The sequence below is a fragment of the Phasianus colchicus genome, chromosome 6 (genome assembly GCF_987193195.1).
Source record: "Phasianus colchicus chromosome 6, bPhaCol1.hap1.1, whole genome shotgun sequence".
NCBI lineage: Eukaryota > Metazoa > Chordata > Aves > Galliformes > Phasianidae > Phasianus > Phasianus colchicus.
This window is the reverse complement of record NC_143441.1, coordinates 7,396,589-7,423,171: the sequence shown is the minus strand read 5'-3', so window position 1 is coordinate 7,423,171 and position 26,583 is coordinate 7,396,589. Positions and strand designations below refer to the sequence as shown.

Here is a 26,583-nt window from a genome sequence, read left to right as displayed (position 1 = left end):
GCATAGAATGCAATTTGTCTGAGTTCAGGGCATTAAATCTCTTGCTTCCTGAATTTTCACAATTGGTGATATATATTTTTTAAGAAGACTTTTCAAACCAGTGCATTTTTTTGTGTGTAGTGTGTGTGTGTGTGTGTGTATATATGTATAAGGTGAACACATATATACATATCAACCACTATAATGTTTATTCATTGCCCGAAAGGAAAATTGAATGGCGGAATGCCACTGCTGTGAGCATAGCTGGAATTGGCAGAATGTCCATAGCAAAGGCTTCAGCATCTCATAAATTGCCGGCACATGGCTGTTATTCTTCCAGTGGGGCCATTTAGAAATAAATAAGAGATAAACTGAGTTGGAATTTGCATGCTCATGAAGCTGGAACTACTTGATTGTAGTTAAAAGTCCTCTTTCCGAACTCTTGAGTAATATTAATTAATTTCAAGGAAATTAAATGTTCTACATTTTGCAGCATTTAAAGCAAAGCATAAGAGAATGATTTGGATAAAATATTGCTGTGAATTTGTTATTCTATCAGCCTGTGTTTGCTGATGCAGTAGTCTTCAGGCTTCATGCCCATTTAGTCTGCAGAAATAATTCTGCTCACTTCCCTGTACTCCTGCAGCTTCCCTTTTATTTCGTGTTGGTTGAAAAAGTGCCCTGTCACAGCATATATATATAGTTCTCTCAGGAGGAACTCCTGGGTCTGGCAAGTAACCTTTGTTAAGTTTACTCAGCCTTCACAAAGACACCAGTTTTGGTGACAGCATAGAGAGAGGTCATTCCAGATGCATGGGATCATTCAACCACAGACCCTTTAAATATCTGTTTATCTAAATAGCATTGCTCCAGTTGGCCAAGGTAGCAGGAGAGGGAGGAAAGTTTTTCCCCTTACAAGCAGCTAGGGAACTGCAAGTGTCTGAAACATGCAGGAGGGCAAGGAATCAACTCTTTGAAAGGGTAGATAACAGCAGGAGAAGGGGAAATGGTTTTAAGTTGAGGGAGGGGAGATTTAGGTTGGACGTCAGGGGGAAATTCTTTACAGAGAGAGTGGTGAGGTGCTGGAACAGCTGCCCAGAGAGGCTGTGGATGCCCCGTCCCTGGAGGTGTTCAAGGCCAGGTTGGATGGGGCCCTGGGCAGCCTGGTCTAGTATTAAATGGGGAGGTTGGTGGCCCTGCCTGTGGCAGAGGGGTTGGAGATTCATGATCCTTGAGGTCCCTTCCAACCCTGGCCATTCTGTGATTCTGTGAGTTAGGAGTGCCAAGGTACTGAGTTCAGCAGGTTGAAGTGAGGGAGAAATAAGGCAAAACAAGAAAGGAACAGATTTGAAGGGATGGGAGAGAGTTAAAATCAGAGAGCAAGAGGAAGTGGTGGAAAAGGCTGAAGTAGAAAATGCCGTTGAAAAGAGTTGAAAAGTAGAACAGAAGATGGCAGAGAAAATCACAGATGGCTAGTGGAGGCTACTGGTCCTCCTCCAGGAATTGCTGAATCCTCAAAATCCTCTGTCCTTGATAGAAGCAGACCAAAGCCAGGTGGGTGTCTGACAAGTCAGACAGACCAACTACTGAGACCTCCATCAATATGGAAGACCAGATGGCGACTCCAGCCTTAGGCTTCCACTCTTCTTGACTGTTTGCTGTGCATGAGATGGCAGAGATGCTGGAGCCTGGGAGCTGTAATTCCTGAGCTGTTGGTGTCTGGGACAGCAAACAAAGAAGCCAAACTAAAACCAGGGCTGCCAAACTTCTCCTTTGCACATAAAAGGAAGCTTGGTGCCTTAAATCTAGTCCTTCTATCTGCTTAGGAGTGTCTAAATCTGTGGCTTGCTTTCATGTTCCTCTCTCAGACATGGCTTTTCTCTCCTTTTCCTTTTTTGGGGGATGAATAAAATCTTCAATCCCTTGAAATTCTCCAGAGGACAAACGATGAGAAACCAGGCCAATAGAATTGTTGTTGACTTTCATGAACATCATAGGACAGCAGTACAAGCCCTTTGTCAGTGATATCTTTCATTTTCACAGGCTCAGCTGCATGATTTGGCATGTTCTGATGTCAGTAATTTATGACGCTGTGAGGAGATAATGCCAGCTTTGTGTGGGCAGCAGTAAATTTGTTTCCTTAATGAGGGATATCACTCTTAATAAGGTGTGGCTTAGAGACATGCCTAGCACACAGAAAGGCTATGTGAGCCATGAGCAATTTGTTTGCTTACCATACCAACAGTAGGAGTAGCTGCAGCTTTCTGGGAGATTTAGCAGAGACTTGTCTCCTGTGGCTTGGCAATACTGCAAATTGGACCTAATAACTATACTCAGGGAAATCAGCAGCATTTCCCATGAGATCCTGATCTCTGATCAGCCAAGATTATCCTTAATGATTACAAGTTTCTATGGTTCAGACTCCACTCTTAATCACACAAACTCAAAAATAAAGTAACCCTTACTGAGATCCAAGGATCTGTGCATGTGTTGGACCAGGAGATGATGGTGGGAGTCTAGACCAGCACACATGCTGCAGTCCCTGCAGTCAACTCCGATTTTAAAACTGAGTGTAGCAAATTTAAGAAGCGGTGCTGTTATTGCTGCTTGCAGCATAGAGCTGTTGTCAGCTGAGAACCAGCTGGCGATCACAGAATCACAGAATGGCCAGAGTTGGAAGGGACCTCAAGGATCATGAATCTCCAGCCCCCCTGCCACAGGCAGGGCCACCAACCTCCTCATTTAATGCTAGACCAGGCTGCCCAGGGCCCCATCCAACTTGGCCTTGAACACCTCCAGGGATGGGGCATCTACAGCCTTTCTGGGCAGCTGTTCCAGCACCTCACCACTCTCTCTGGAAAGAATTTCCCCCTGATATCCAACCTAAATCTTCCCTCCCTCAACTTCAAACCATTTCCCCTTGTCCTGCAGTTATCTACCCCTTCCAAGAGTTGACTCCCCTCCTGTTTGTAGGCTCCCTTTAGGCACTGAAAGGCTGCAATGAGGTCACCCCACAGCCTTCTTTTCTCCAGGCTGAACAAGCCCAGCTCCCTCAGCCTGTCTTCGTAAGGGAGGTGCTCCGGTCCCCTGATTGTCTTTGAGGTTCTCCTCTGGACCCTCTCCAACAGCTCCCTGTCTTTCTTGTACTGGGGGCTCCACACCTGGACACCGATCAACTTTATGAGGTTCAGGAAGCCAAGTGGCAAAAAGAACCGGATGTATGATACAGATCAAAGTAGTTCTGAGTCAGCACTCTCCCATTTTAGCCAGGTCTTTTTTTTCCACAAAGTTATTATTTACATATCAGCTAGCTTACAGGTTGAGAAATGGTTGTAGCAGCGTTTATAGTGATGTGTGCAGTAACCACGATAGCATCCTTGTATGCTCACTGTTGGCTAGTGAAAGGCCATTATTTATTCACATTTGTTGGGTTTCCCTGTAGGAACCCAGCTCCAGGTACCCCATAGAGAAGACTAGTGCTTAATGAATTCACTTTGTCACCTATGAAGTTACAGCTTCAACGCTGAGGAGAAAAAAATTGATGGTTTGTCCTCTCCCAAGGTTCATTTGGGTCCTTACAACTAAGTAAGCCAGATAGTTCACTTTGCACCTGCTGATTCTGATTCAGGTAAAGATTAAATGACAGGAATCTTCTGGGAATTAATAATTTCACGGATTTTCAAGTGCACTTTTATGGGTTATGTTGATTTTAGTTTTTTAGTGAGCAGTAGTCAGCAGTGAGTTTTACCTGAAGCATCTGTGTTGGAGTTCCTGCTGTGCCAATCTCTTGCAATGGTCTGGTACTGCTGTGGCTTCGGCCAGGCCAGGGGAGTACCGTAGCTTATTTTCCCATTTGTATGGGGGAATAAAAAAGACCTACATGTATGGATGCCTCTTTTGGAACATTAACATATGTTTCTTTGTCTTTTTTTCAGGAAGTGCTAGAGCTTGCGTTCTCTATATTGTATGACTCAAGTGGCCAGCTGAATTTCATTGCTCCAGACAAGCATGAGGTGAGTCAAGTTCAGAGCACAGAAACTTCTTTGAAGCCCTCTCAACTCCTCAGCTTTGTAAGAACATAGGAATGGTCACCCTATTACAGAGAACAGATCTGTCTGAACCTGTGTCATGTCCCACAACAAACTGAAAGCAGAGGGATTGGTATGGGAGCAAGACCTGCAGTTTTCATGTGTATCCTGAACTGTGTGTTTTGCATTTGTGTGTCACAGAGCACCATGGGGGACAAAATCCAGGACAATATTTCTAAGACCTACTGAAATGAAAACTATAAGTAATGGAAAGAAGGGAGTTAGGGAAAACGTCACAGTTCCACAGACCTGGCTCACCATTTTCTGGTGCAGTAAAGATTTTTTCTTCATCTGGTCTGTGTTAGACACTGAAACACTTTGCTTTGTATTCTATTTTGTGAACTTTAATTCAACATCAATGATTTGTACGGCCAAACTGTTCATGAATCACTACTGTCCTCAGCTCGTCTTGACCATGTCTGTATAATCAAGGGTGGTTATACAAACACAGAGACTCAATTTTATGTGTTCTCCAGAACAGCATATCCTCTTTTTCTTAGTTTCGTGCTTCTTGAAAGCATTTATGACAGGTGATTATAGAAAATCATTTCTCTTGCATCTCTATCAGTGGATACAACAGGGGCTTGCAGCTGGTCTCACTTTTGTATGAAGTGTAAATAACAACAGCAAGGCACAGTGATGGTCTCCTCCCTGCTTCTTTCTCTTACTTGATAACAGAAGGAATTGACAGAATTGTTGCCTTTTGAGAGATGGTGGAATTTATTTATGAAAGTATGTGGAAGCATCACAAGTGAGTCTCTCAAAGAACTTGGAATTTTCAAATAAAAATTTAGCTAAGAAATATTGCTGGTAAATTTTCATCCACGAGCAGCAGGATCCCAGGCATAATGTGCCATTAGAGCTGTTGGTCCAAATCAAACATGATTGTCTTCATCCACTGAACTGGACCTATGTTAGGTACTTTCTGATATGAATTCTCCAGAAATTGAATTCTAGTCTGTTTCAGCTCATAAAAGCAAATAGTCATGAAAGTCAACAGATTTTACTTCTGTTGTAAATATAGCCTAAGGGTACAAGTGTATTTTAATGGTCTGAATGTTCAAAACTGCTACTGTACCACACTGGCTGATGCTAGCATTGAGGTGCACTAGTGATTGTGTTAAAACACCTCTATTATCTTTATATCTCTTTTTGATCTTATGGAGCTTCTTTGAAGCAAAAATAATATGCTCAAAAAGGGGCCAGAGGCAACAATCTCTGCTGCTATTTGATAGATCCCACATGAACATTTTCAAAAGGGCATCTCCCTTCTCCTGTACTTTTTCTTGAATTACAGAGGAATGAGTTATGGTTAGAGTGAATAGTGCAAGTGTACAGAGGAAGCACCCACAAGGAAAGGCAGATAGGTTGTTGTGAACCTCATGATTCTTCATCCAAGTAACTGAGGTAATTGTTGATAAAAATGCTGATTCAGCAACATTGTCAGCTAGGGAGATTTCACAGGTGGCACCTCAAGATTTGGACAGCTTTGTGTAAAGTGCCAGAAATGATGTTAGTGCCTGAGAATTTCAGGTCAGATTTAGAGAACTTTTTTTCTGCAGTCTTTTTGACTGTAGAGAGAGAGTAGGATGTGGGAATCTAGTGTGTCCTAAAAACAGCTGGGGGTGATAGGATAATACAAGTTGTAAGGGACCTTGAAAGGTCCTCAGTTTAACCTCTTGCTCAAAGCATGTCAGCAATGAGCACAGACCAGATTGCTTGAGGCTATATCCAGATGGATCTGGAAAAGCTTCAGAGATGGAGCCTGTGCATTCTTTCTCATTGTCTGGCTCCACTGCTTGACTCCTAAGGTATTTTTTTTTAATAAAATCTCATTACAGAACCAATGTCAATGAGATTTGGACCTCTTTCTTGCACACTTAAGTATGGCAATACCCTTAGCCATCTGCTGGAGCTTACTGCTAGCCAAAGGATTCAGCACTGAGAGATCACTTCATCATATTTGTTTTTCATTTGAATACTAATAGCTGGTTTCAACTACATAGCAAAAAAGATGGATTAATCTTATCCTTGATTTTTGACAGAGAAACTGATGAAGTAGGCTATAATTAGGTTTCTCTGGAATTTTACGAAAATGAATCTGTAGTAAATTAATTTTTCAGTGGCTCTTATTCTGTTTTGAATATAAAAAAGAAAAAAGCAATTGAATGAATGCCTCTGTTTTTCTACCTTCTTATTAGGATTTCTCTCTGCTCAAAATGTGTGGTTTAATTAGAGGCACTTGCCAACATGGAGATTAGAGAGGAATCCCCTTTTCCAGGCCATTGCACTCATTTGAATTCTGGCCAGAATTTAGTTTCTGTGGGCCCTGAATGAGTTATATCTGGAAGAGGAGAGAATCACAATTCTGCTTCCTGGATCACTGGTATTCCTCCACAGAGAAAATCCTGGCCGTACTCACTGAGCAAGTGATGAACGATTTACGTCAGGTGCTGCATCTGTTGAATGGATGCTCTGCACTTCTGTAACTTGAGCAGGGCCCTTTGCCTTCCTATTCCTTTCCTGAAAGTGCATGCTAGGAAAATTTTCCCAAAGAAAGGTTTCAAGTTGGTCATAAAAAAAGATGTAGTATGTTTAAAAATAATTACAGGTCTAGGGTAGCTTTTTTTCTTTTCTTGATATTCTGCATACTCTCCACAGTAGTTGCATGGTTTGCAAGTCTTCAGGGGCACACTTTGAGAGCTTAGAATAAGTAGGGAAGTTGTTTCCTTGGTACTTGTTAGCAGGACAGCCTGAACCCTCACGTCTCTTCTACATAGCTGATCTGTACCCTCAAGTCTCCTTTGTATAGCTAATCATATTAAAGCTGCAGCTTGGCTTACCAATACCCTGAGTGAATTTCTAGCTCTGGTGCTCTTGTGGTACTGACTTAAATGGGTCGGATTTCACTTTGGATGTTGAAGTGTATTAACCATCCTATTTGAAAAACATGCCCTTTTTCTGGATGAAGATATACCCCAAGAGGGGGCTTTCTCTCCATCTTTCTTTAAGATAATCTTCATTTCTGCTGTAGGATGAAGTCAACTGTGGCTATCTTTAGATTTGCCAATATCATGTAGCAAATGGTCAGCTAAATTTAAAATCCAGTTTTTGGCGTGAAATCTAGCAGAAGTATTTGTAAGATAAAAATGTAGTTACGGTTGATTTAATTTTCTCCTGCAAACTAGGACACAAGTTCATGATTGAACTCTTTATTTTTAGATGATAGCATTTGAGTACTTCTGTTCATGGTTGAATAAATGGCCTGTAGTAATAAATGAAAGAGACTTATTTTGATACAAGTTGACTGTACATCACCAATCTCCCACGGGCTTGTTACGTATTTAAAATGGTTATTCAGCCAGTGTTTGTCTCAAGCTGTCAGCCATTGAGGAAGATAGCATCTTCTATTAGGAAAAAGCTAACAATAAAGAGGGGGTTTTAGAGACCAGTTCAGCATTTGCAGCATTTAGAATGTGAAGTAGAGGTTAAATAGGCACAGATTGATTGGTCAGTGAGAGCATATCTCTGCACAGGTTTGTTGATACCACCTTGTTATGATTTTTTTGCTATAGATTAAAGTGGGTAGTTTATAGAGGATTTCTTACAGAAAGAGTCAAGGGGATTTTGAGCTGGAAATCAGCTAATTTAACTTCATGGAAAAATAGAATAGCGTGGGCAAGAGGGGACCATAAAGATCATCTAATGCCAATTCCCAGTAGCTCTCCCATTGGCAGGGTTGCCACCCACTAGTTTTATTTGTCCAGAGCCCCATCCAACTTGGTCTTGAATGCCTCAATGAATGGGTCGTCCACAATTTAGTTGTCCTGGTACAGAAGTTTGACATAAGAGAATCGTGCTCTGTAAGTATGGGGAAGAGGAGGAGGAGAAGGAGACATCTCCAAATATTCCTTATCCTAGGTGAAGTTTCATTCTTTCTCACTTAACTTTTGGGGAATGTTCTACAAGAAGTTTGGAGCAAATATCTAACTGTCAAACCATCTAGAGTTTGACATTTCTTCCTACTTTTAGAGCATTCTTTATTTTCTGAGCAGCTTGTTGGAACATACCTTCTTCGTGATATGAGGGAATAAAATGAATCAACCTCATTTTAGGTCACTTAGTAAGTCCTGAGGGAGCAATAACCGTAGAAGACCAAACCAGACAATCAGTCTGTATCCAGGAAGTCTATTAATGACAATTTTTCTCTTTTCCCTGTGCAGTACTGTGTATGGACCGATGGGCTGAATGCCCTCCTTGGGAAAGATATGTTGAGTGATTTGACACGAAACGACTTAGATACGCTGCTCAGCATGGAGATAAAGCTACGCCTCCTTGACTTGGAAAATATACAGATCCCAGACGCTCCTCCACCTATCCCAAAGGAGCCCAGCAACTATGACTTTGTTTATGACTGTAACTGAGGCTGCCACTGAAACTTGCTTAGAAACTGGAAATATTATAACTGGAGAGATATTAAAAAAAGAAGAGTGTGTGAGAAAAACAGAAACCCACTTGTGCACCTTGGATTTTGGCTTTGGGGAGGGATGTAGAAACACTTGCATTCTTCCCCACTCCCTGCATCCTTTCCTTCCCCATTCCCATCTTCCCCATTGCTCATCCAAATCCACATTGCTTTAATTAACTTTTAATTGCAGGCCATTGGCCTTGCTTAAGGCACAGACTGCCACTAAGAAGCACCCTCTCGAGGACTTTTTTTACATTTTTAATACTGGAATAGACATTCTTAACTAAAGGACAACGCTACCAAACCGCATGCCTCTGGCACCCACTTGTCAGAGCAGAGGCTCTAACTGGAAGGAGGAGGGAGGTAGGGAGAAGAAGCAGCTACTGTAAGCAGAAGATTTCCCCAGATACTCCCAAGAGTTTGCTCACAACTGAATCCAATGCAATGACCAAAAAAAAAAAAAAAAAAAAAAAAGTTAACTGCTTCCCAGTACTCGCACCGTTCATCGCTGTCATTGTTCTCTCCACTGTCATCTCAGCTCTTGTCACTGGCCTTCACCCAACTGATCACCTCTCAGAATGGAAAGTCTGCAGGTTTTTGCTGTACCATATGCTGTGATGCCGCAACAGCTTTTAACTTCTTTTCCTCCCAGCTCTCAAATAGCCCTACACTAGCAGTCCACTAGCACAAGCTGTTTATGAAGCCACTAGTGTGCCCTGTCCCTGTAGCATTCCCTAAGCCTCAACTGCCTCTAAAATTGGCTTGTTGCTACTCAGAGTTATTTTTATTTTCTTGGTCCAAAGTTCAACAGTAATTTCCACAAGCTAATTACAACTACCAGACATTTAGGTTTACATTGTTGTCATTGCTACAGTGTTACAAATTTGCAAGGGATTTTCTTTTGTACGGGTTCTAATTTTATTTTATTTTTTATTTTGCCAGACAAATATATTTAATGAAAACTAATTTCATTGTGAGTACTTTTGGGGAACAATATTTTTACTTAATTTCCATTTGGAACACTTGCCCTGAGGGGAAACACCGATATTCCCTTCAACTTTGCTGTTGAATAAAGATCTGAGTTGTGATGATTCTTGGAACTTTGTTTTTCTTCTGAAATTGTCTTTTATTCTGTACGGTTCCTAATGGTTGTCAAGTGTTTGGTACAAAGAAGAGAGGGAAAGGCTGGCCTTTTTCATCTGCGTCTGATTTCATTTACTGGTTTGCTTGTAGTGACGAGGATGAGGTGAGTCCAGAGATACTCACTTGCTGCAGGTACACAAGCCTTCCTGTGTTAAGGAGCCTTTCAGAAATCTGAAATCAAAGCACACTCACGTGCTTATGATGAATTCAAAGCTGCAGCCCTAGTGTGTTTGCTGGAGTAACTGTTCCTCTACTTCCATTTTCTCTATGAAGAGCGTTTCTTGCTGCGAAGGACAGGTACTGGGGAAGACTGGAAGACTCTCCCAGTTTCTCTTAGTGCTGAGTCTAGATCTGGAGGAACCCACCAGCCGTTATAGCTGAAGACAAATTTTTATTTGTGTTCGTTCCTCTCCTGCTCAGACCCAGCCTTAAAAAGACTGCGAGGGGCTTTTATCAGAGCTTGGACTATGGAGAAACCTGGAGAGTGGCTCCAGTTTAAACAGAGAAGATATTGGTTCAGGTGGCCTTCGTCCGTCAGGCTGTCTGGGACAAGCATCCTGACTGAAATTAGAGCAGGTGGGAAGAGAAGTCCCTCAGGTGCAGTGAAACAGGGGTCAAGGAGAACATCAGGAGCAGAGCAGGAGAGTCCTAAAGAAGGTGCCTTCCCAAAGTGGTGTTTGCAGTGTTTCATGAATGCCTTGGTCCACTGGGAGATGCAAGTTGGTTTAGGTGGTGATGGATGGTCACATAAAGAGTACAAAGTTAATATGGACTACGGCCCGAGAGAAAATTCAATATGAATGAGAATGTGTAGGAAGTGGAAGTTCAAGTTATTTTATTCTGTGGAGTCTTTTAATACAGCGAAGGCAGTCAGGGGTCATGAATGAGTGGCTTGCAGGGATTTGGGGAGGGATCCTGGAGCTGGAGACAGAGGTAAGAACACATTTATTTACCAAGCACTGATGCCTTCCGACTTCCTGAAGACCAGACTCAGAGCAAGACAGAGAATCCAAGTGGTTTTATTAACCTCCTTGACTCAGCTGGGTGAATTGGCTGTGCGTAACCTTTGCTTAGCATTGTTTATGGACTGCAGAGCTGCTTGTGAGTCAGTGGCAAAAGAAATGCCTTTGGCTTCTGGATTGACCCTGTCGCTGCTGCTCAGGGGCAATCCAACAAGGAGATCTTAACAGGAGCACGGCTGTGTGAGCATTGGAGAGCAGCAAACAAAAACCTTCCTTCTGAGGATGGATTCTGCAGGAGGAGGAGGTTACACTTGGCTCTCCCACAAAGGTGAGTGCCCCAAACTGCAGGGATGCTAAATTTGTCCCCCTACGTGTCCTGCCTGTGCCATCAGAAAGAAGAGACTTGGGCTCCGTGCTGGCATAATAGCCCGTGCAGCTATTTTAGCAACACTCCTCCAGCAATGCGAAGGGTCATGGTGCAAACATGAATCCTGCCTCCAGTTTCTAGAGCAGTCACACAGCTCGCTTCACCATTATGAAATTTTAAAAAATGTTTGGTGATGAACGAGCACCAGCTTCAGAGCAGGTAAGACTGCGCTGGGGAAGGGATCTATAGCAAAGAAGCCGACGAAAAAGCTCTTTTTAGGGCTGGTTTTGAAGGCAGCAAAAAGCACGTGGTCGGCGCCGGGAGCTGGCAGCTTGTGGGCGGGCTGCTGAGGCAGCAGGGGTGGAGCTGGCCCAAATCGCGGTATAATTTAAACAGCTGGCCCTTATCTCTTGTACCTGACCTTGACTGCTCATTGGGAATTTAAAAGCAGCTCTTGGGAGGGCAGGAGCCGGCTCCTGCCCACATATCGCTCCAGGTGAGAACGAGGTGTTACCCGCCTTTGACACCGGAGAGGGTGGTCAGAGTGTGAACGCAGCCCACACTGCTCATACATTACTGCAGTAGCTGGTGTGGGAGTTGTGACTTGTGGCAGGACACATCAGTGCCTTGTCCTTGTCTTTGTTCAGGTGATCAGCTCTCCTACTGACAGACCTCGAGACCGCAGGTTCAAACATGGTCTCTACCAGGCGGCGGGCTTCCCCCAAGAGGACTGTGGCGACCCAGACAGAGGGCCTGCCAAGAAATGTAGCAGTTCAGGTCTCTGGCTGTAGGGAGTGCCTGAGCCTGCTGCTGCCAGGGGAGAATGGGAAGGATGCCACTTGTGCAAGGTGCGAGCAGGTGGACGAGCTTCTCAGCCTGGTGGTGGAGCTTAGGGAGGAGGTAGGGAGATTAAGAGCCATCAGAGAGTGCGAGCGGGAGATAGACTGGTGGTGTGACTCTCTGCGTGAAAGACAGAGAGATTGCACCCCCCAAACAGCAGTGGACCCTCTCCCTTGCCACGATCGAAATGAGAGATCTAATTTGAGGGCAGAGGAGGAATGGCATCTGGTCCCAGCTCGGCGATGCTGGCGACCCCCATCCCGACCTACCTCGGTTCCCCAGGTGCCTCTATGTAATAGGTTTGAAGCCCTGAAACTGGAGGGTGCGGTGGTTGAGGGTGAAGTGGGAGAACTGCCTCCAAGTGTTCCCAAGAGGAGGCATCCAGCTCCACGCTTAATAACTGCCTCCTCCAGAAAAGAAAGGAGGGTAATAGTCATAGGAGACTCCCTTCTAGAAGGAACAGAAGGCCCAATATGTCGGCCTGCCCCCACCCGCAGGGAAGTGTGCTGCCTCCCTGGGGCCCGAGTCAGGGATATTTCCAGGAAACTTCCTAGTTTGATTCGCAACTCCGATTATTATCCCTTATTGATAGTCCAGGCTGGCAGTGATGAGGTCACTGACGGAAGCCTGAGAACTATGAAAAATGACTTCAGGAGACTGGGGAGGTTAGTTGAAGGAACAGGCGTACAGGTAGTATTTGCCTGTATTCCTACAGTGGCAGGGAAGGACGCTGAGACGACCAGAAGAACACACCTTATAAACACATGGCTGAAAGGATGGTGCAAAAGTAAGAATTTTGGGTTCTTTGATCATGGGGCGGTCTACTCGGCTCCTGGCCTGGGGTCTGCTGATGGGTCTCACCTGTCTCGAAGGGGGAAACGGATCCTTGCCCAAGAGCTGGCAGGACTTGTAGAGAGGGCTTTAAACTAGATATGAAGGGGGTAGGGGATAAAACCAGGCCTGCTAGAGATGAGCCTGGGGGAGCGGCAATGGGATTAGGGATGAGGCGAGGGGCTCGGCTGAAGTGCATCTACACCAATGCACGCAGCATGGGCAACAAACAAGAAGAGTTGGAAGCCATGGTGCGGCAGGCAAACTATGACCTAGTCGCCATTACGGAAACATGGTGGGACTGCTCCCATGACTGGAGTGCTGCAATGGATGGCTACAAGCTCTTCAGGAAGGATAGGCAAGAAAGAAGGGGTGGTGGTGTGGCTCTGTATGTTAGGGAGTGTTTTGATGTTACTGAGCTTGTGGCTGGGGATGATAAGGTTGAATCCCTATGGGTAAAGATCAGGGGAAGGGCTGACAAGGCAGATGTATTGGTGGGTGTCTGCTATAGACCGCCGAACCAGGATGAGGAGACAGATGAGGTGTTCTATGAGCAGCTGGCAGAAGCTGCGAGGTCGCCAGCCCTTGTCCTCATTGGGGACTTCAACTTCCCTGACATATGCTGGGAATTCAACGCAGCGCAGAAGAAGCAGTCTAGGAGGTTTCTGGAGTGTATAGAGGATAACTTTCTGATGCAGCTGGTGAGAGAGCCTACGAGAGGAGCTGCCCCGCTAGACCTGCTGTTCACAAACAGAGAAGGTCTGGTGGAAGATGTGGAGGTTGGGGGCTGTCTTGGACAGAGTGACCATGAGATGGTAGAGTTCTCAATTCTTGGTGGAGCCAGGAGGAAGAACAGCAAAACTGTTACCTTGGACTTCCGGAGGGCGGACTTTGAACTGTTTAGAAGACTAGTAGGGGGAGTCCCCTGGGATTCAGTCTTAGAGGGTAAAGGGGTCCAAGACAACTGGTTGCTCTTCAAGAAGGTAGTCTTACAGGCGCAGGAGCGGGCTGTCCCCCTGAGCTGCAAAATGAGCCGGCGGGGAAGGAGACCGGCGTGGATGAATAAGCAACTATTCTTGAAGCTCCGGGAGAAAAAGAGAATCTACCTCCTGTGGAAGAAGGGACGGGCAACTCAGAAAGAATACAGAGAAGTTGTTAAGATATGCAGGGAGAAAATCAGAAAGGCGAAAGCCCAGCTCGAGCTCGACCTGGCCACTGGAATAAAAAGAAACAAGAAATCCTTTTACAAATATATCAACAGTAAGAGGAGGACTAAGGAGAATCTCCATTCTTTACTGGATGAAGCCGGGAATGTGACTACTGAGGATAAAGAAAAGGCAGAGGTCCTGAATGCCTTCTTTACGTCTGTCTTTAAAGGTCAGACCAGTTATCCTCAGGATATTCCACTTTTCGACCAGGTGGTCTCGGCTGGAGACCAGACTAAACCACCCATGATTCAGAAGGAAACGGTCAGAGACCTTCTACTCCAACTGGACTGTCACAAGTCCATGGGGCCGGATGAGATTCACCCGAGAGTGCTGAGGGAACTGGCGGAGGTGATAGCCGAGCCGCTTTCCATCATCTATCAGCGCTCCTTGTTGACTGGTGAGGTACCAGAAGACTGGAGGCTTGCCAATGTGACTCCCATCTACAAGAAGGGCTGTAAGGAGGACCCGGGGAACTACAGGCCTGTTAGCCTGACCTCGGTGCCAGGGAAGGTTATGGAGCAGATTGTCTTGAGGGAGATCACGCGGCAAGTGCGGGACAACTGGAGCATCAGGTCTAGCCAGCATGGGTTCACGAAGGGTAGGTCCTGCTTGACCAACCTGATCTCCTTCTATGATCTAGTGACCCGCCTGGTGGATGAGGGAAAGGCTGTTGATGTAGTCTACCTAGACTTCAGCAAGGCCTTTGACACTGTCTCCCACAGTATTCTCCTGCAGAAGCTGGCAGCCCGTGGCTTGGACAGGTACACTCTTGGCTGGGTAAGGAACTGGCTGGAGGGTCGAGTGGTGGTCAATGGAGCTAAATCCAGCTGGCGACCGGTCACGAGTGGTGTTCCCCAGGGGTCGGTGCTGGGGCCTGTCCTTTTCAATATTTTTATTGATGACCTGGATGAGGGCATTGAGTGCACCCTCAGTAAGTTTGCAGATGACACCAAGTTGGCTGGAAGTGTCGATCTGCCTGGGGGTAGCGAGGCCCTACAGAGAGATCTGGACAGGCTGGAGAGCTGGGCTGAAGCCAATGGGATGAGGTTTAATAAGACCAAATGCCGGGTTCTACACTTTGGCCACAGCAACCCCAAGCAACGCTACAGGCTTGGGGTGGAATGGCTTGAAGACTGTGTAGAGGAAATGGACCTGGGGGTGTTGGTTGACGCTCGGCTAAACATGAGCCAGCAGTGTGCCCGGGTGGCCAAGAAGGCCAATGGCATTCTGGCTTGTATCAGAAGCAGTGTGACCAGCAGGAGTAGGGAAGTAATTGTTCCCCTGTACTCAGCTCTGGTGAGGCCGCACCTTGAGTATTGTGTCCAGTTCTGGGCCCCTCACTGCAAGAAAGACATTGAGGCCCTGGAGCGTGTTCAAAGAAGGGCAACAAAGCTGGTGAGGGGTCTGGAGCACAGGCCTTATGAGGAGCGGCTGAGGGAGCTGGGATTGTTCAGTCTGGAGAAGAGGAGGCTCAGGGGAGACCTTATTGCTCTCTATAACTACCTGAAGGGAGGTTGTAACGAGCTGGGGGTCGGCCTCTTCTCTCGTGTAACTGGTGATAGGACTAGAGGGAATGGTTTCAAGCTTCGCCAGGGAAGATTCAGGCTGGATATTAGGAAATACTACTTCTCTGAAAGGGTGGTCAGGCACTGGAATGGGCTGCCCAGGGAGGTGGTGGAGTCACCGACCCTGGAGGTGTTCAAAGAACGTTTGGATGTTGTGTTGAGGGATATGGTTTAATGAGAACCATTGGTGACAGGTGGATGGTTGGACTGGATGATCTTATAGGTCTTTTCCAACCTTAGTGATTCTGTGATTCTGTGATTCTGTAAAAAAACAAGAATTAAAGTGGCAATTTCATTCGCTTGTGCTGTTGTGTGTTTTGAGAAAGCTTTTAAGGCTTTCCCTTCAAGAAGCTTCAGAAATAGAATTGCTGTTGAAGTTTTGTGTATAAATTCGAAACACTAAATGGGTAATTGCTTGTAAAAGCTATAAAGGGAAGAGAAAAAAAAATAATAAGCCTAATTTTAGCTCTTGTTTTTGAAATGACTTTCTCTTTGAAAGTTAATATATTCTTTACAAGAAAACACGAATCTGGAAAAATACATATCTTAAATCAGCAGTTTGTCCTGCCCGGAAGACCAAGGAGAGGAGCAGCAGTGCTGAGCAATCCTGCCCAGAAGAAAGCGATGTGTCATGGGAAGGGCTTTCTGTCGTGGCTTACAGTTCTTCTTTTCCGAAGCAATTCTTTTTTTAGCACAGAGAACACTTCAACATTACAGCCTGCAGAGAAAATAACATTCTCTTGCAGAGCAGCAAGTAGGTGATGACTGTTTTTTGGGTTGCAAAACTACCATGCAAGATCTTGATTACTTTATTTGTGAAATCCTCCTGATGCCCTCTCCAGGATTGCGTTCTGCCTGCCTGAGGCATTGTTACCAGCATTTCTCTCACGTCAGTGCTCCCAGTAGTGAAGATGTGTCGCATGCACAGCCTTGGGTATGCGGTGGACCCACTGCTTTCACACAGACTCTGACTGATGAAGGAAAAGAAGAACGACCCTTCACAGTGCTGAGGATAAAACCCGACACGTTGGAAAGCTCCTCAGAGCTTGCTGAACCAGGATAAGACGTGCTCAGCGCTCCGCACTGGATGATAATTATGGTTGAACACTGAACATCCACGTGGCTTCCTGATTAACAGAGCACTTAGGCTTATCCCTGTGCAGCAGGAGAGCCTTGATTTCAGACTGATGAGCAGCACTGAAATTTAGGTGTGTGCTGGCGGCCTGGCTGGGTGAAGGCTTTGTGGAGAAAGACAATTTTACCCATTTCTGAGCTTTCACGACATGCTCAGAGGCGATGCAGTAACGACTTTGCTGTGCCCTGTGTGATCAGCCTGGTGCCACTGGTTACCTCGTGATGCTGAAGGAGACACTGCCTGGCTACTGAATGACTCTGCAGCTGCTCCACACATCCTTGGAACTTAGGCAGAGGTAGAAGGGTTGAAAGGGAGCCTCCTTTTGGCATGAAGTCAGGCTGAAGTGTGAGAGAGGGTTGTGTCAACAGAGAATTTTGTTGGGGCAGCACCACGTACAAAATGGATGTTGGCAGAGTGATGAATTTTTATTGCAAGGTGATTTCAAAGTGCTTATTCAGAGAGCACACCCTTGTGAGGGCAAGGTTAAAGAACTGGAGAGAGCTTCACACTCACTTAGTGACATATATTTACATTTTATTTCTCCTTCTTGCTGGGAGACTGTGGATGTCTCTGGGGTGCAGAGATGCCCTGGTGGTGCTCAGCTTGCAGAGACACAGGCAGAACCTAGAAAACGTGTCCTTAGCCATCCTTCTGCAAGCAGAGAGATTGCTGTTGAAAACAGAGGAAACTGATGTTTTTTTTTCCAACAGATAATTTCTCGGACATCCCACTCTGGTTGTTGTGAAGAGATCTATAGCTTTTTTGGCTTTATGTGATCTTGCAACAACCAAAAAAGTCTCCTCATGTTGGAAGTCTCACCCAAATGCTTTCCCATTCTCTTTACCACTCGTTTATCAGTTATTTCCTAGAGGACATGGCCCATGGGGCAGTCACAAAACCTGGGGACCCACTGCTGCTTTTCCCAAGCGGATGCCAGCCTTGGTTCGGCCACCAGGCAGCAGTGTGATGAGACACCAAAGATGCCTTGGCCAAGAAACACAGGCAAGGGCAAACTTTCCTTCCTGCAGCACGACATGTAAGGATGTGTCTTGAATGACTTTATTTCAATTGTCATTAGTGGGTTCTGCAGCCTGATTGAGCGCCGCAGTTAAACTCTCCCTTGATGAAACCTCGTGAGTCTAATTTTAATCTTGTTTGCAGCCTGATGTTCAGCATAGCCTGGCTGTGTTCTGGGACTCCTTCAGCTGGTCATGAAGGGGAGGGAGGCTGCTTGTCTTTTTCTTAGTAAGAGGCAACATTTGTTTCCCAAAGTACGTCTGTATCCTCTCAATTTCCCTTGAAAAGTTTTGGATTTGATATCCCCTCCCCACGAGCAGAGGACACCTTGGTGACCTACGCTGTCCCACTGGCAGGCCACACCAAATCAGGAGAAGTAACTTCAAAAATCTGCCAGGCTTCTGCAAATGCTTAAAATGAGGACATCAAGGGCACTGGTGGCTGCAGAGGGAGCGGCAGCAGGCTGTGCAGGCTGCTGACTGCCTGCCGCTTTCAAGGACAGGGATAGGGATAGCTCATCCCCAGGGTTTGCCCAAGGGCTGGCTCCCTGCTCCCCACTCCCACCCCAAAAGGCAGCAGAACTGGGTGCCTCTGCAAAACACGTGAGGGGTTCCTCTGCCAGCAGGATGACATCCAAGCAGCACCAGTAGGATTACTTCTGCCGTGCTTTTGTTCAACTGTGCTACACCCTCTGAAGTATTGCTCAACTCACAGTGTCCTCTGTCAGCCTTGGACCCATCTCCAGGCTCTGGGATTTCCCCCTGTCCCAGGCTCAGTGCTGTAACATCTTACATCTCTCCTTCATTATATCATAAATTGCCCACATGAAGACCAGCAAAGCCAACTTCCACATCAAACACAACTCTCAGGCTTCTCTGGTTCCCCATTCGATTTAAACTCCACTAAAGCTGAGGTTGAGGCGTTGGAATGACCTTTCATCGCCTTTCCATCATCCCACAAAGCTTTGTTTGCAGTCAAATGTTTTCCTTCAGTGAAAACCCTTTAAGAGTCCTCCACTCTCGTCTTCTTGCCACCTTATGAAGTTTTCCATCTCTTCTCAAACACAGCAGCTCCCCGAAGGACCCACAATGCACGCAGGGTTCACATACCTCACATCCATCTCCTCAAAAACAGGCTCAAACCAACACATTTACAACTTGACAGCATTGAGAGGGCATGGAGGAAAATCTGAGCTGGGGGCACCCTGATGGAGGCTGGTGGGGTTGTGCCAAGGGGAGGCTGGGGCTGTGCTGTTGCTTTGAGAAGTGAAACTGTAAAGCTGAAGTGGCTGGAACTTGCTCCCCGTGTTGCTTTTGGGCTGCTGGAGGTCATGGTTCTCTGTGGCAAAGTGCTAGTGTTTCAGTGCTTCCTTTAATTCCAGGAGTCACATAACTGAAACAAAATATGAGGTTTTTTGGATTTTTTCACTTTCTATTAGAAATTAAAGAGCTGTGGGGCTTTGCTTTTTTTATTTCCTTTTCTTTTTTTTTTTTTGCAGAAAACAAGACAAATTGCAGAAGTCTTGGTACCTCCCCCACCAGAAATGCTGGCCTCTGCATAGCCAAACCTGCATTGCATGAGGAACACCATCCTACCTGCCCATGTGGCTGGCTGGGACGAAAAGGAACACCTTGCAAAGCCATCCACAGTAAGTGCCATGGGATGAGTTGCATTATTTTCACCCAAATATTTCTTCTGGTGAAGCAATTTGATGAAGAAAGTAATCCAAGCTTCCCCCTGCCCTTGCTGTGCTGCCAGTTTTGCAGTACACCAAGGAGTGGCCATAGCCATGATTCAAAGCTGTGCTCATGGAGGGAAAAAATATACCAGCAAGCAGTGACTGCCTTCCTTGCATGGTTTGATTTTGACCAAACTCAAGTCACTTTTTAATTCCCATACTTCAGGGGGCTTCTCAGTGAGACTTCTGAAGACAGGTCCCTGTGTTTGGACCGTAATCAAATGATGGGCACCACGAAGGTCATAGAATCAGAATCACCACCCTCTGAGTAAAGAATTTGCACCTAACATCTAACCTAAATCTCCATTCTTATAGTCTAAAGCCATCTCCCCTTGTCTTGACACTACCAGACCATGTAAAAGGTTGCTCCCCTTCCTGCTTATAATCTCCCTTCAAGTACAGGAAAGGCAATGAGGCCACAGTGAGATCTCCCTGGAGCCTTCTCTTTCCCAGACTAAAGAAGCCCAGTTCACTCAGCCTTTCCTCATAGGTGAGGTGCTCCAGCCCTCTGATCACCTTTGGGGCCCTTCTCTACAGCCACTCCAACAGCTCCACACTCTTCCTGTACTGGGGGTGCACAGCTTGGACACGGTGCTCCAGATGGGGCTTTACAAGGACAGAGCAGAGGAGGATATCACTGGCCTTCTGGGCTGCAAGAGCACCCCACTGGCTTATGTCCAGGATAAATCCCATCAGTTGTCACACACCGTGCCTTATTCCAGCACATCAGCAGTGACAAATGTTGAGAGAAGTGCCCCAGCTCACTCCAGCAATGTGCCATACCCCTACAGCAGCAGCCTTTGCCTTCAGCCAGTAGCACAGCACTGGCTGCGGTTTGGCACAGGAGTTATTTGGGCACCTGGGGCGAGGATGCTGAATATTCTCTTGCTTCCTGACATGATGGGGATTTGAGCCAGCCTGCAACTTAGTCCTGAAATGTTCTGGAATGAAAAACAGAAGCTAATCTTTTGGGGAGATAAGCGTGCTTATCTTGAGGGAAGGAACTGTGCTATTAAAAAAGAGGGGATTTGGTTGTGCTGTTGCAATGAAGATAATAAATATTCATCCCTGAAAGGCAGATGTGGGTTCGAGGGATATCATACAGGTGAGCAGGATCAGAACGAGGAGAGCTGAACTGCTCATGGGGAGGGCCCTGGGAAGTGGGGAGGCACTGGGAAGGGTGATGCCCTGTGCACACCACTCCCTGCACCCAAGGGAAGAGGCAGGCTTGTTCTGTCCTGGCCATTCCCCCATCCTGAGCACAAAGAATGGCTCTGGGACAAATGCAGAATTAATGGTGTCTCCTGCTGAACTCATTGTGGTCTCTACCCCCTGGGGATGGGAAGGCCTTCTCAATTAATTCTCCTAATTCAAGTACCTGTAACTGATTTATGTGCACTCCAGGGCCCGATCCTGCAGGATGTCATCTGACTCTGGCAAAGCACGCTGCTTTCCAGACCCCCAGCAGAGGGGTGCAGCAGTGGGAAACCCATGCTGGCTTTCTCCCGGCACAGCCAATATATTGCATTTTTTGGGAAGTGTGGAAATGGCACAAACTATGAAAACCCTGGAGTTAGTTATTGGAGACAGGCAAACTAACAGATAATTCCCCTTCAGTAAAGGGGGAAAAGCCCACTGCCATGCTTTTCTTTGCCTGTAAATGTGACAGAAAAAAATACCTTTCCAGATGGGAATCTTTTCTCCCAGGATACACCCAGCGTGTGTGCAGGGAAAATGTACCATTAGGTGAAATATAACAAGTGACTTCCCTTGGAGCTACTGTTTTCTGTCCAGGAACAGCTTTGGGGAGAGCCAGGATGGGGAGTGAAGCTCTGAGACAGTGGCTCCAGATGGTCATCAAGGGGAGCAATGTCCAAAGGTGGGAATGGAAAGCATCCACACACATTTTAGTGGCTGCGGTCTTGGGTCCCAGCACTTCAACATTGTAAAGCTTGTCAGACTATTTGGGGCAGATAGAACTGGAAGATTTGCTAGATATCCTTCCTACCACAAATCTAAACCAGCACTTCACCCATCTTGGGGGATGATCTGATTTATTTTGCTAGGAGGATGGGAATGATTCATTTTCACTCAGGTACCAACTCTTCCACCATCAAGTAAGCTTTTCTAGAGCCCTTAGAGCAGCAGGCACGCTCAGCAGGAGTGGGACTGGGTCACTGCTCTGATGAGCCTGATAAATATAGACAGGGAGTTTGGGATGAAGGTTACAGCTCACCTTCATCTGCATTGACTGCAGTTATTTTTGCTAGTCATCTAAAGAAACTGCTGAATGTAGGATCAAAGCAAAGAAATGATGTAGACGGATGAATTATGAATTTTTCGTCACAAATTGTTGCCTAAAATAGTGTGATGCACCAAATAGATTGAGGGCAAGCGTTCTCAAGTTTTGAAGGGCTGGAAATGACACCAGCTTCAGAGAAAAGGAATGCTTAATTTCTGAACCTTAAAAAAATTGAGCCACTTTCCTTCGTGTTTGACATTCAGTAGTTCCTAATCTCTGTTTGCAGTTTTTGCCATAGTGATGCTCCTGGGTTTGGGTTGCTCATCCTGAAGAGTTGCACTGGGATGTGATTTTCATAAGGTCAGTGCTGAGAGTTTGCCAAAACCCAGCTGTCAATAGGGAATCAGAGAACCAGATGCAGTGATGCTCAAACCCAGGTGGTCCCTTTGGGGGCTGCCTGCAGCTGTCCTACCTTTTCACACTTGCTCATCACTTAGAGCCCAGAAACTTGCAACACAGGTTCACTACCATTTCCTAACTAGCTTTCTTTGTGGTTTCCATATCAGACTTTGGGGCAACAGGTTTTCTTTCTGGAGGACCTTCAGGGCAAGCATTTGTCTCTGCCTCCCTGCACCAGAATGGCTCCTTGGATGTACCAAGTTCTGCGTCCAGCGAAGGGCAGGAAGGGGAAGGCCTGGGAGAAGAAGAACACAGTGAGACTCAGGTCATTGGATAACAGCATAAATAACTCTGCATATTCAGGCTGCCATGTACCCCTTTTGGTGACCCCGTAGTGATGGGACACCTGCACACCATGTGTGCTCTTCTGTATCCAAGCTAAAAGAAATGTTTGTCTCCTGCCTGCCCAGCTTCAAACACAAAATGAAATTCCTTATCTATCTCACACGTTATCCTTTCTCTGGACTTGCACAAAGACCACTGCTGCAATATCACTCAGAGGCAGGATTATTCAGACTCCTTGCTGGGCACTTCCAGCACCATGCTGCACAGAGAGCAGTGCACTCATATACTGAAAATTGAGATGGAACAGATTTGGGCATACTCAGCTGCATCACCATGGGATTTCTGTTTCCTCGGGAATGCTGCCTCATGTTACTTGGGGTCTGATCACTGTTAGAAGCAGCTGCTGCCTCGTGTTCAATTCAGGGACCACAGCTTTCCAGAGCTACTGAATGGATCCTGATCTCTTGTTTTCTTCCTTGGCTTTATGTGATGGGAATTTAGCGAGGAGAGTCAGACCTGCTGCTAGAGGGTTTGTCTGCTGCCCTTCTGCAAGGCTGAAGAGACACTTTGTTGAGTCATGCTGAACCAGCCCTGCAGAAGCAGTGAAGAGGGTCCTTCTCTTTTGGGCAGCGAGGGACCCTGGGTGGCATGCAGTTCCCACTGTGCTGATCTCTGGGGCACAATATCAGACATGTGCTCGAGTATGAGCATTGTGAGAAAAGACTCCAGTGAGGGGGAGGAGGCTATTTAACACCCTGAAGGCTTGTTGTTAATTTATGTCTGTTACTTTCAATACACATAAACGCTGCGTCTAAATGATGAATTGGCAGCAAACAAATAGCCAGGAGACAAAATCCACAAATACTCTGATGTTAGTTTATTTTCTAAGCCAGGAAGAGGAAGGAGATACCAGTTCTGTGTCACGCTGCTATAACACCCTGGGTAGCATCCCTGATCCTTCCTCTCTCTTCCATTGTGTCAGAACAATTGATTTGCAAGGCAGAAGCTTGTCTGCTCTTCTCATCTGAACAATCTAGGCGGCTAGACTTGGCTAATGTGTATGCCTATACACCTCATATTTAATAAACCTCGCATTGAGAATATATCAGGTTTCAAAAAAGATTCAGTAACTCATTGTGAGATACTGTAGTACTTCTTTATGCATCCAGGGAGAGAGCAGAAAGACATCAGAAATGTATTATAGTGAGATGCACATTTCTCTGAGATGCCGTTCATGTCTCATTGCACCAGCTGGTTAAATCAGCTGGAAAGGACCACAGAAGGCCAATAATGAGCAAGGGAAGCAGCCAAGCAGCCAGCCATCCCTCCACACACAAAGGATGGAGTCCTAATGGATGGTTTAATGACTTCGACACATGCAGAGGGGCTAGAGACCAGGTGGAGAGACCCTGAATGCAGGAGAGAGCTTGAGAGGGAGGCAAATGGGGTGCTTTCTCCCTCACTCAGAAAGAGACAGATCTGAGGGATGTTCAGCCAGGATAAAGCAACAAAAAGAAGGAAGAAAGCTTTTCCTAATGTAGAGCTGCTTTTGAGAGGCATATTTTCTGCTTTACGGAGAGGTGGCTACAAGTAATGATAATCAAAACCAATTGCCCATGTCATCTTCTCAAATACATGCAAGACTCAACCACTGATGTCAAGACAGCATGTCAGCATAAAATCTACCACAATTGAAAAGACAGACAAGTGCAAATAAGCCCTCATTGAATTATCAGTGATAGGTCAAGACGTAAGGGATGACCTGGTCCCTGAGGTTGGTTTGTCTAACACCACTGAGTGACAGGGGGGTGCTGTAACTTAGCCTTTGATTTGTCTGAGACAGTGGGCATGCAATCCTTCAAGTGCTTCGAGCGCTTTCATGCAGCCTGATGTCCCCATAGAGCAGGAAAATTCTGTCCATGGCTGGCTGGCCAGTCACTTGCTTAATTAATACTTGAACAATAAGCCGTGCTGCCTTGGTGTATTTATCTGCGAATGATAGATGCTGTCCCTGCAGGGCCATTTTGCTAATGGAAGCTGTCCAACTCACCTGCAGGTCTTTTATTATTGGAGCAAATCAGTGAGATGTCTCTTTGAAAAGAAAAAAGAATCCTTCAAACTCAGCCCTGTTATTGAACTGTGGAGTGCCATCAGCAGCATGTCTGTCATATAGGCCCCATTTCTGAGCACAGAATTCCCAATGCAAGCCTCCAGCAGTACATTTAAATCATCTTGGGAACTTTGGTGTGTGCTAAAAATGCCTTCTATGCTGTTTGCTCCTGTCCCCAGACCCAAACAGTGGGAATAATTATCTTTTTTTGGCACACGCTCTGTGCTGAGATCAAGAGGCTGTAAAGCTGTGTTTCTTCTGTTTGTGTGATCAGAGGAAAGATCAAATGGAACAAATGCCGTCAAACATTTATTTTTCTTCTCCTTTGATGCTGTGCTCTCCTGCTGTGAACACTCCTAACCTGGCAGCATCTGGGAAAACTTTTCCCAACCAACACGTCCTCAGTTTGTGTGAACCCATGAGCCCAATGGGTAGTTATGTTCTGACAAAACCCAAAGCAACAGCGAGAGCTGTGTGGGGATCAGTGCAGATGGCTGTTTTGCTGAGCAAGTGATGAGCTATTCACGGCCTCACCGTAATGGGAGAAAAACATCACCATGCTGAATTGGTGATGCTCAGCTCTGACTTCTTCTAGGTTTAAATGAGGTGGCAGGGCACTGCTGAGTCTGTCCCAGGCTGCCTGCCTTGTATTTACAATGGCTCTTACTTACTCTATTACCTGAGTGCTCTGAATAAGCTTTCCTAATTAATGCATTCTCAGTAGCAGCACCTTGTTCTCCTTACTGAAAGATTTGTTTCTTCTGTCCCAGTGATGGCAAGAGTTTGTTCTTATTTAGATCTGAAAAGGCTTAACAGTGTGTCCATGTAATTCAAAAGACAAAATCAACACTGGTAAGGTTACTTGTGAATTTATAGTGACATCTGTGCACGGTGAATACACACCAGCCAGGTTTGTGTTTCTGGACTAAAACCAACCCAGTAACAAAATGCAACAGCTATAACAAAGCTGTGTTTTTCACATGTTCCCTACCTAAAAACCCTAGGAGTCTTCTTCCCACGCCTCACTATACCCAAAGCTGAAGAAAGCAGTGTCAGTGGTTTACTGTTCCAAAAGCATAGATATCAACAACTCTTGCAAGCTGGGATAGTTAATTTCATTAAAGGCTGCAGAATAAAGGATAATCATCTCAGCCACTGCTTGGTAATAGTTTGGAACAATTTTCCAGATAGGAGTGTAGGAAAATATTGCTTTAAATGCTTTCCCTGCAGCTTTGAATGACAATGAGTTTGAGAGAGACTCTGAAATGGATGCATAACTTCAATCTCAAGCAGAAACTGGGGCAGAGGGAATGACTCAATTGGTTGTGGTGCAGTAGCAAATCCACATGGGGCTTTGGAAACGTTCGTCCATGCCAATGATAATGCACCAAGCGTGGAGCCGATTATGACAGTCACAGAAATCCTGAGAGCAGCAAGGCAAAATAATCAACGCAACGAGCCAGTGGGAACTTTATCGTGAAGGGACACAAAGGGTGACATTTGGAAAATAAAAGGAAGAGAATCGACTGAAAGGATCTTTGAAATAAAGGCTTCTTCCTGCAGGTTTTATCTCTCCAGCCAGAAAAATCTAAGGCATATGTCTATTCCCTTAAGAACAGAACAACATGTCAAATGGGAGAGATAGAGAGAAGACCTTCCAAAACAATATTTAGTCATCATACAACCACGTGTATGAATGTAACAAAGAGAAAGAAATACATGTATCTTAAAAATAAATATGTAAAAGAAATCTAGCCAAATAGTGTAAGAAGGGAAGGGAAGGGAAGGGAAGGGAAGGGAAGGGAAGGGAAGGGAAGGGAAGGGAAGGGAAGGGAAGGGAAGGGAAGGGAAGGGAAGGGAAGGGAAGGGAAGGGAAGGGAAGGGAAGGGAAGGGAAGGGAAGGGAAGGGAAGGGAAGGGAAGGGAAGGAACACGTGCAGTGACTTGGACAGAACAGGATAGCTAAATACCCAGTGTGGACTGTGATCTCCTTTCGTAAGGTGATCATTTCATATTCCAAGGGAGTGTCTCCCTTCTTCAGCCAGTCACTCCCTGCTCCTGACAGATGATATACTGATGTTTATTTGTCCTGTTTCAGGGCCTCAAGTGAGTATTTTACATCCCCTTTTCTTTTCATGGCTTTTTTC

The 26,583-nt window shown here is 45.7% G+C and overlaps 2 protein-coding genes across 19 annotated transcripts in view; both read left to right on the top strand.

Moving 5' to 3' along the window:
- ELMO1 (engulfment and cell motility 1) overlaps window positions 1-9,624 on the top strand; it is a 295,982-nt gene extending 286,358 nt beyond the window's left edge. For all 18 annotated transcript variants that reach the window (XM_090142301.1, XM_090142300.1, XM_031590444.2 and 15 more), the window contains 2 exons: window positions 3,915-3,992; window positions 8,291-9,624. In XM_090142301.1, coding sequence (XP_089998427.1) covers window positions 3,915-3,992; window positions 8,291-8,491 — 279 coding nt within the window. In that variant the 3' untranslated portion in view covers window positions 8,492-9,624. The remainder of the gene's footprint in view (window positions 1-3,914; window positions 3,993-8,290) is intronic.
- Window positions 9,625-11,216: 1,592 nt separating this feature from the next.
- Window positions 11,217-12,876, top strand: LOC149917402 (uncharacterized). Its single transcript, XM_090142299.1, has one exon. The coding sequence runs from the start codon at window positions 11,701-11,703 to the stop codon at window positions 12,775-12,777; it is 1,077 nt and encodes a 358-aa protein (XP_089998425.1). The 5' UTR covers window positions 11,217-11,700; the 3' UTR covers window positions 12,778-12,876.
- The last annotated feature ends 13,707 nt before the right edge of the window (window positions 12,877-26,583 follow it).

What these genes read in the sequence shown, in the direction of transcription:
- LOC149917402 (XM_090142299.1), top strand. Translation starts at nt 11,701, where the DNA reads ATGGTCTCTACCAGGCGGCGGGCTTCCCCCAAGAGGACTGTGGCGACC.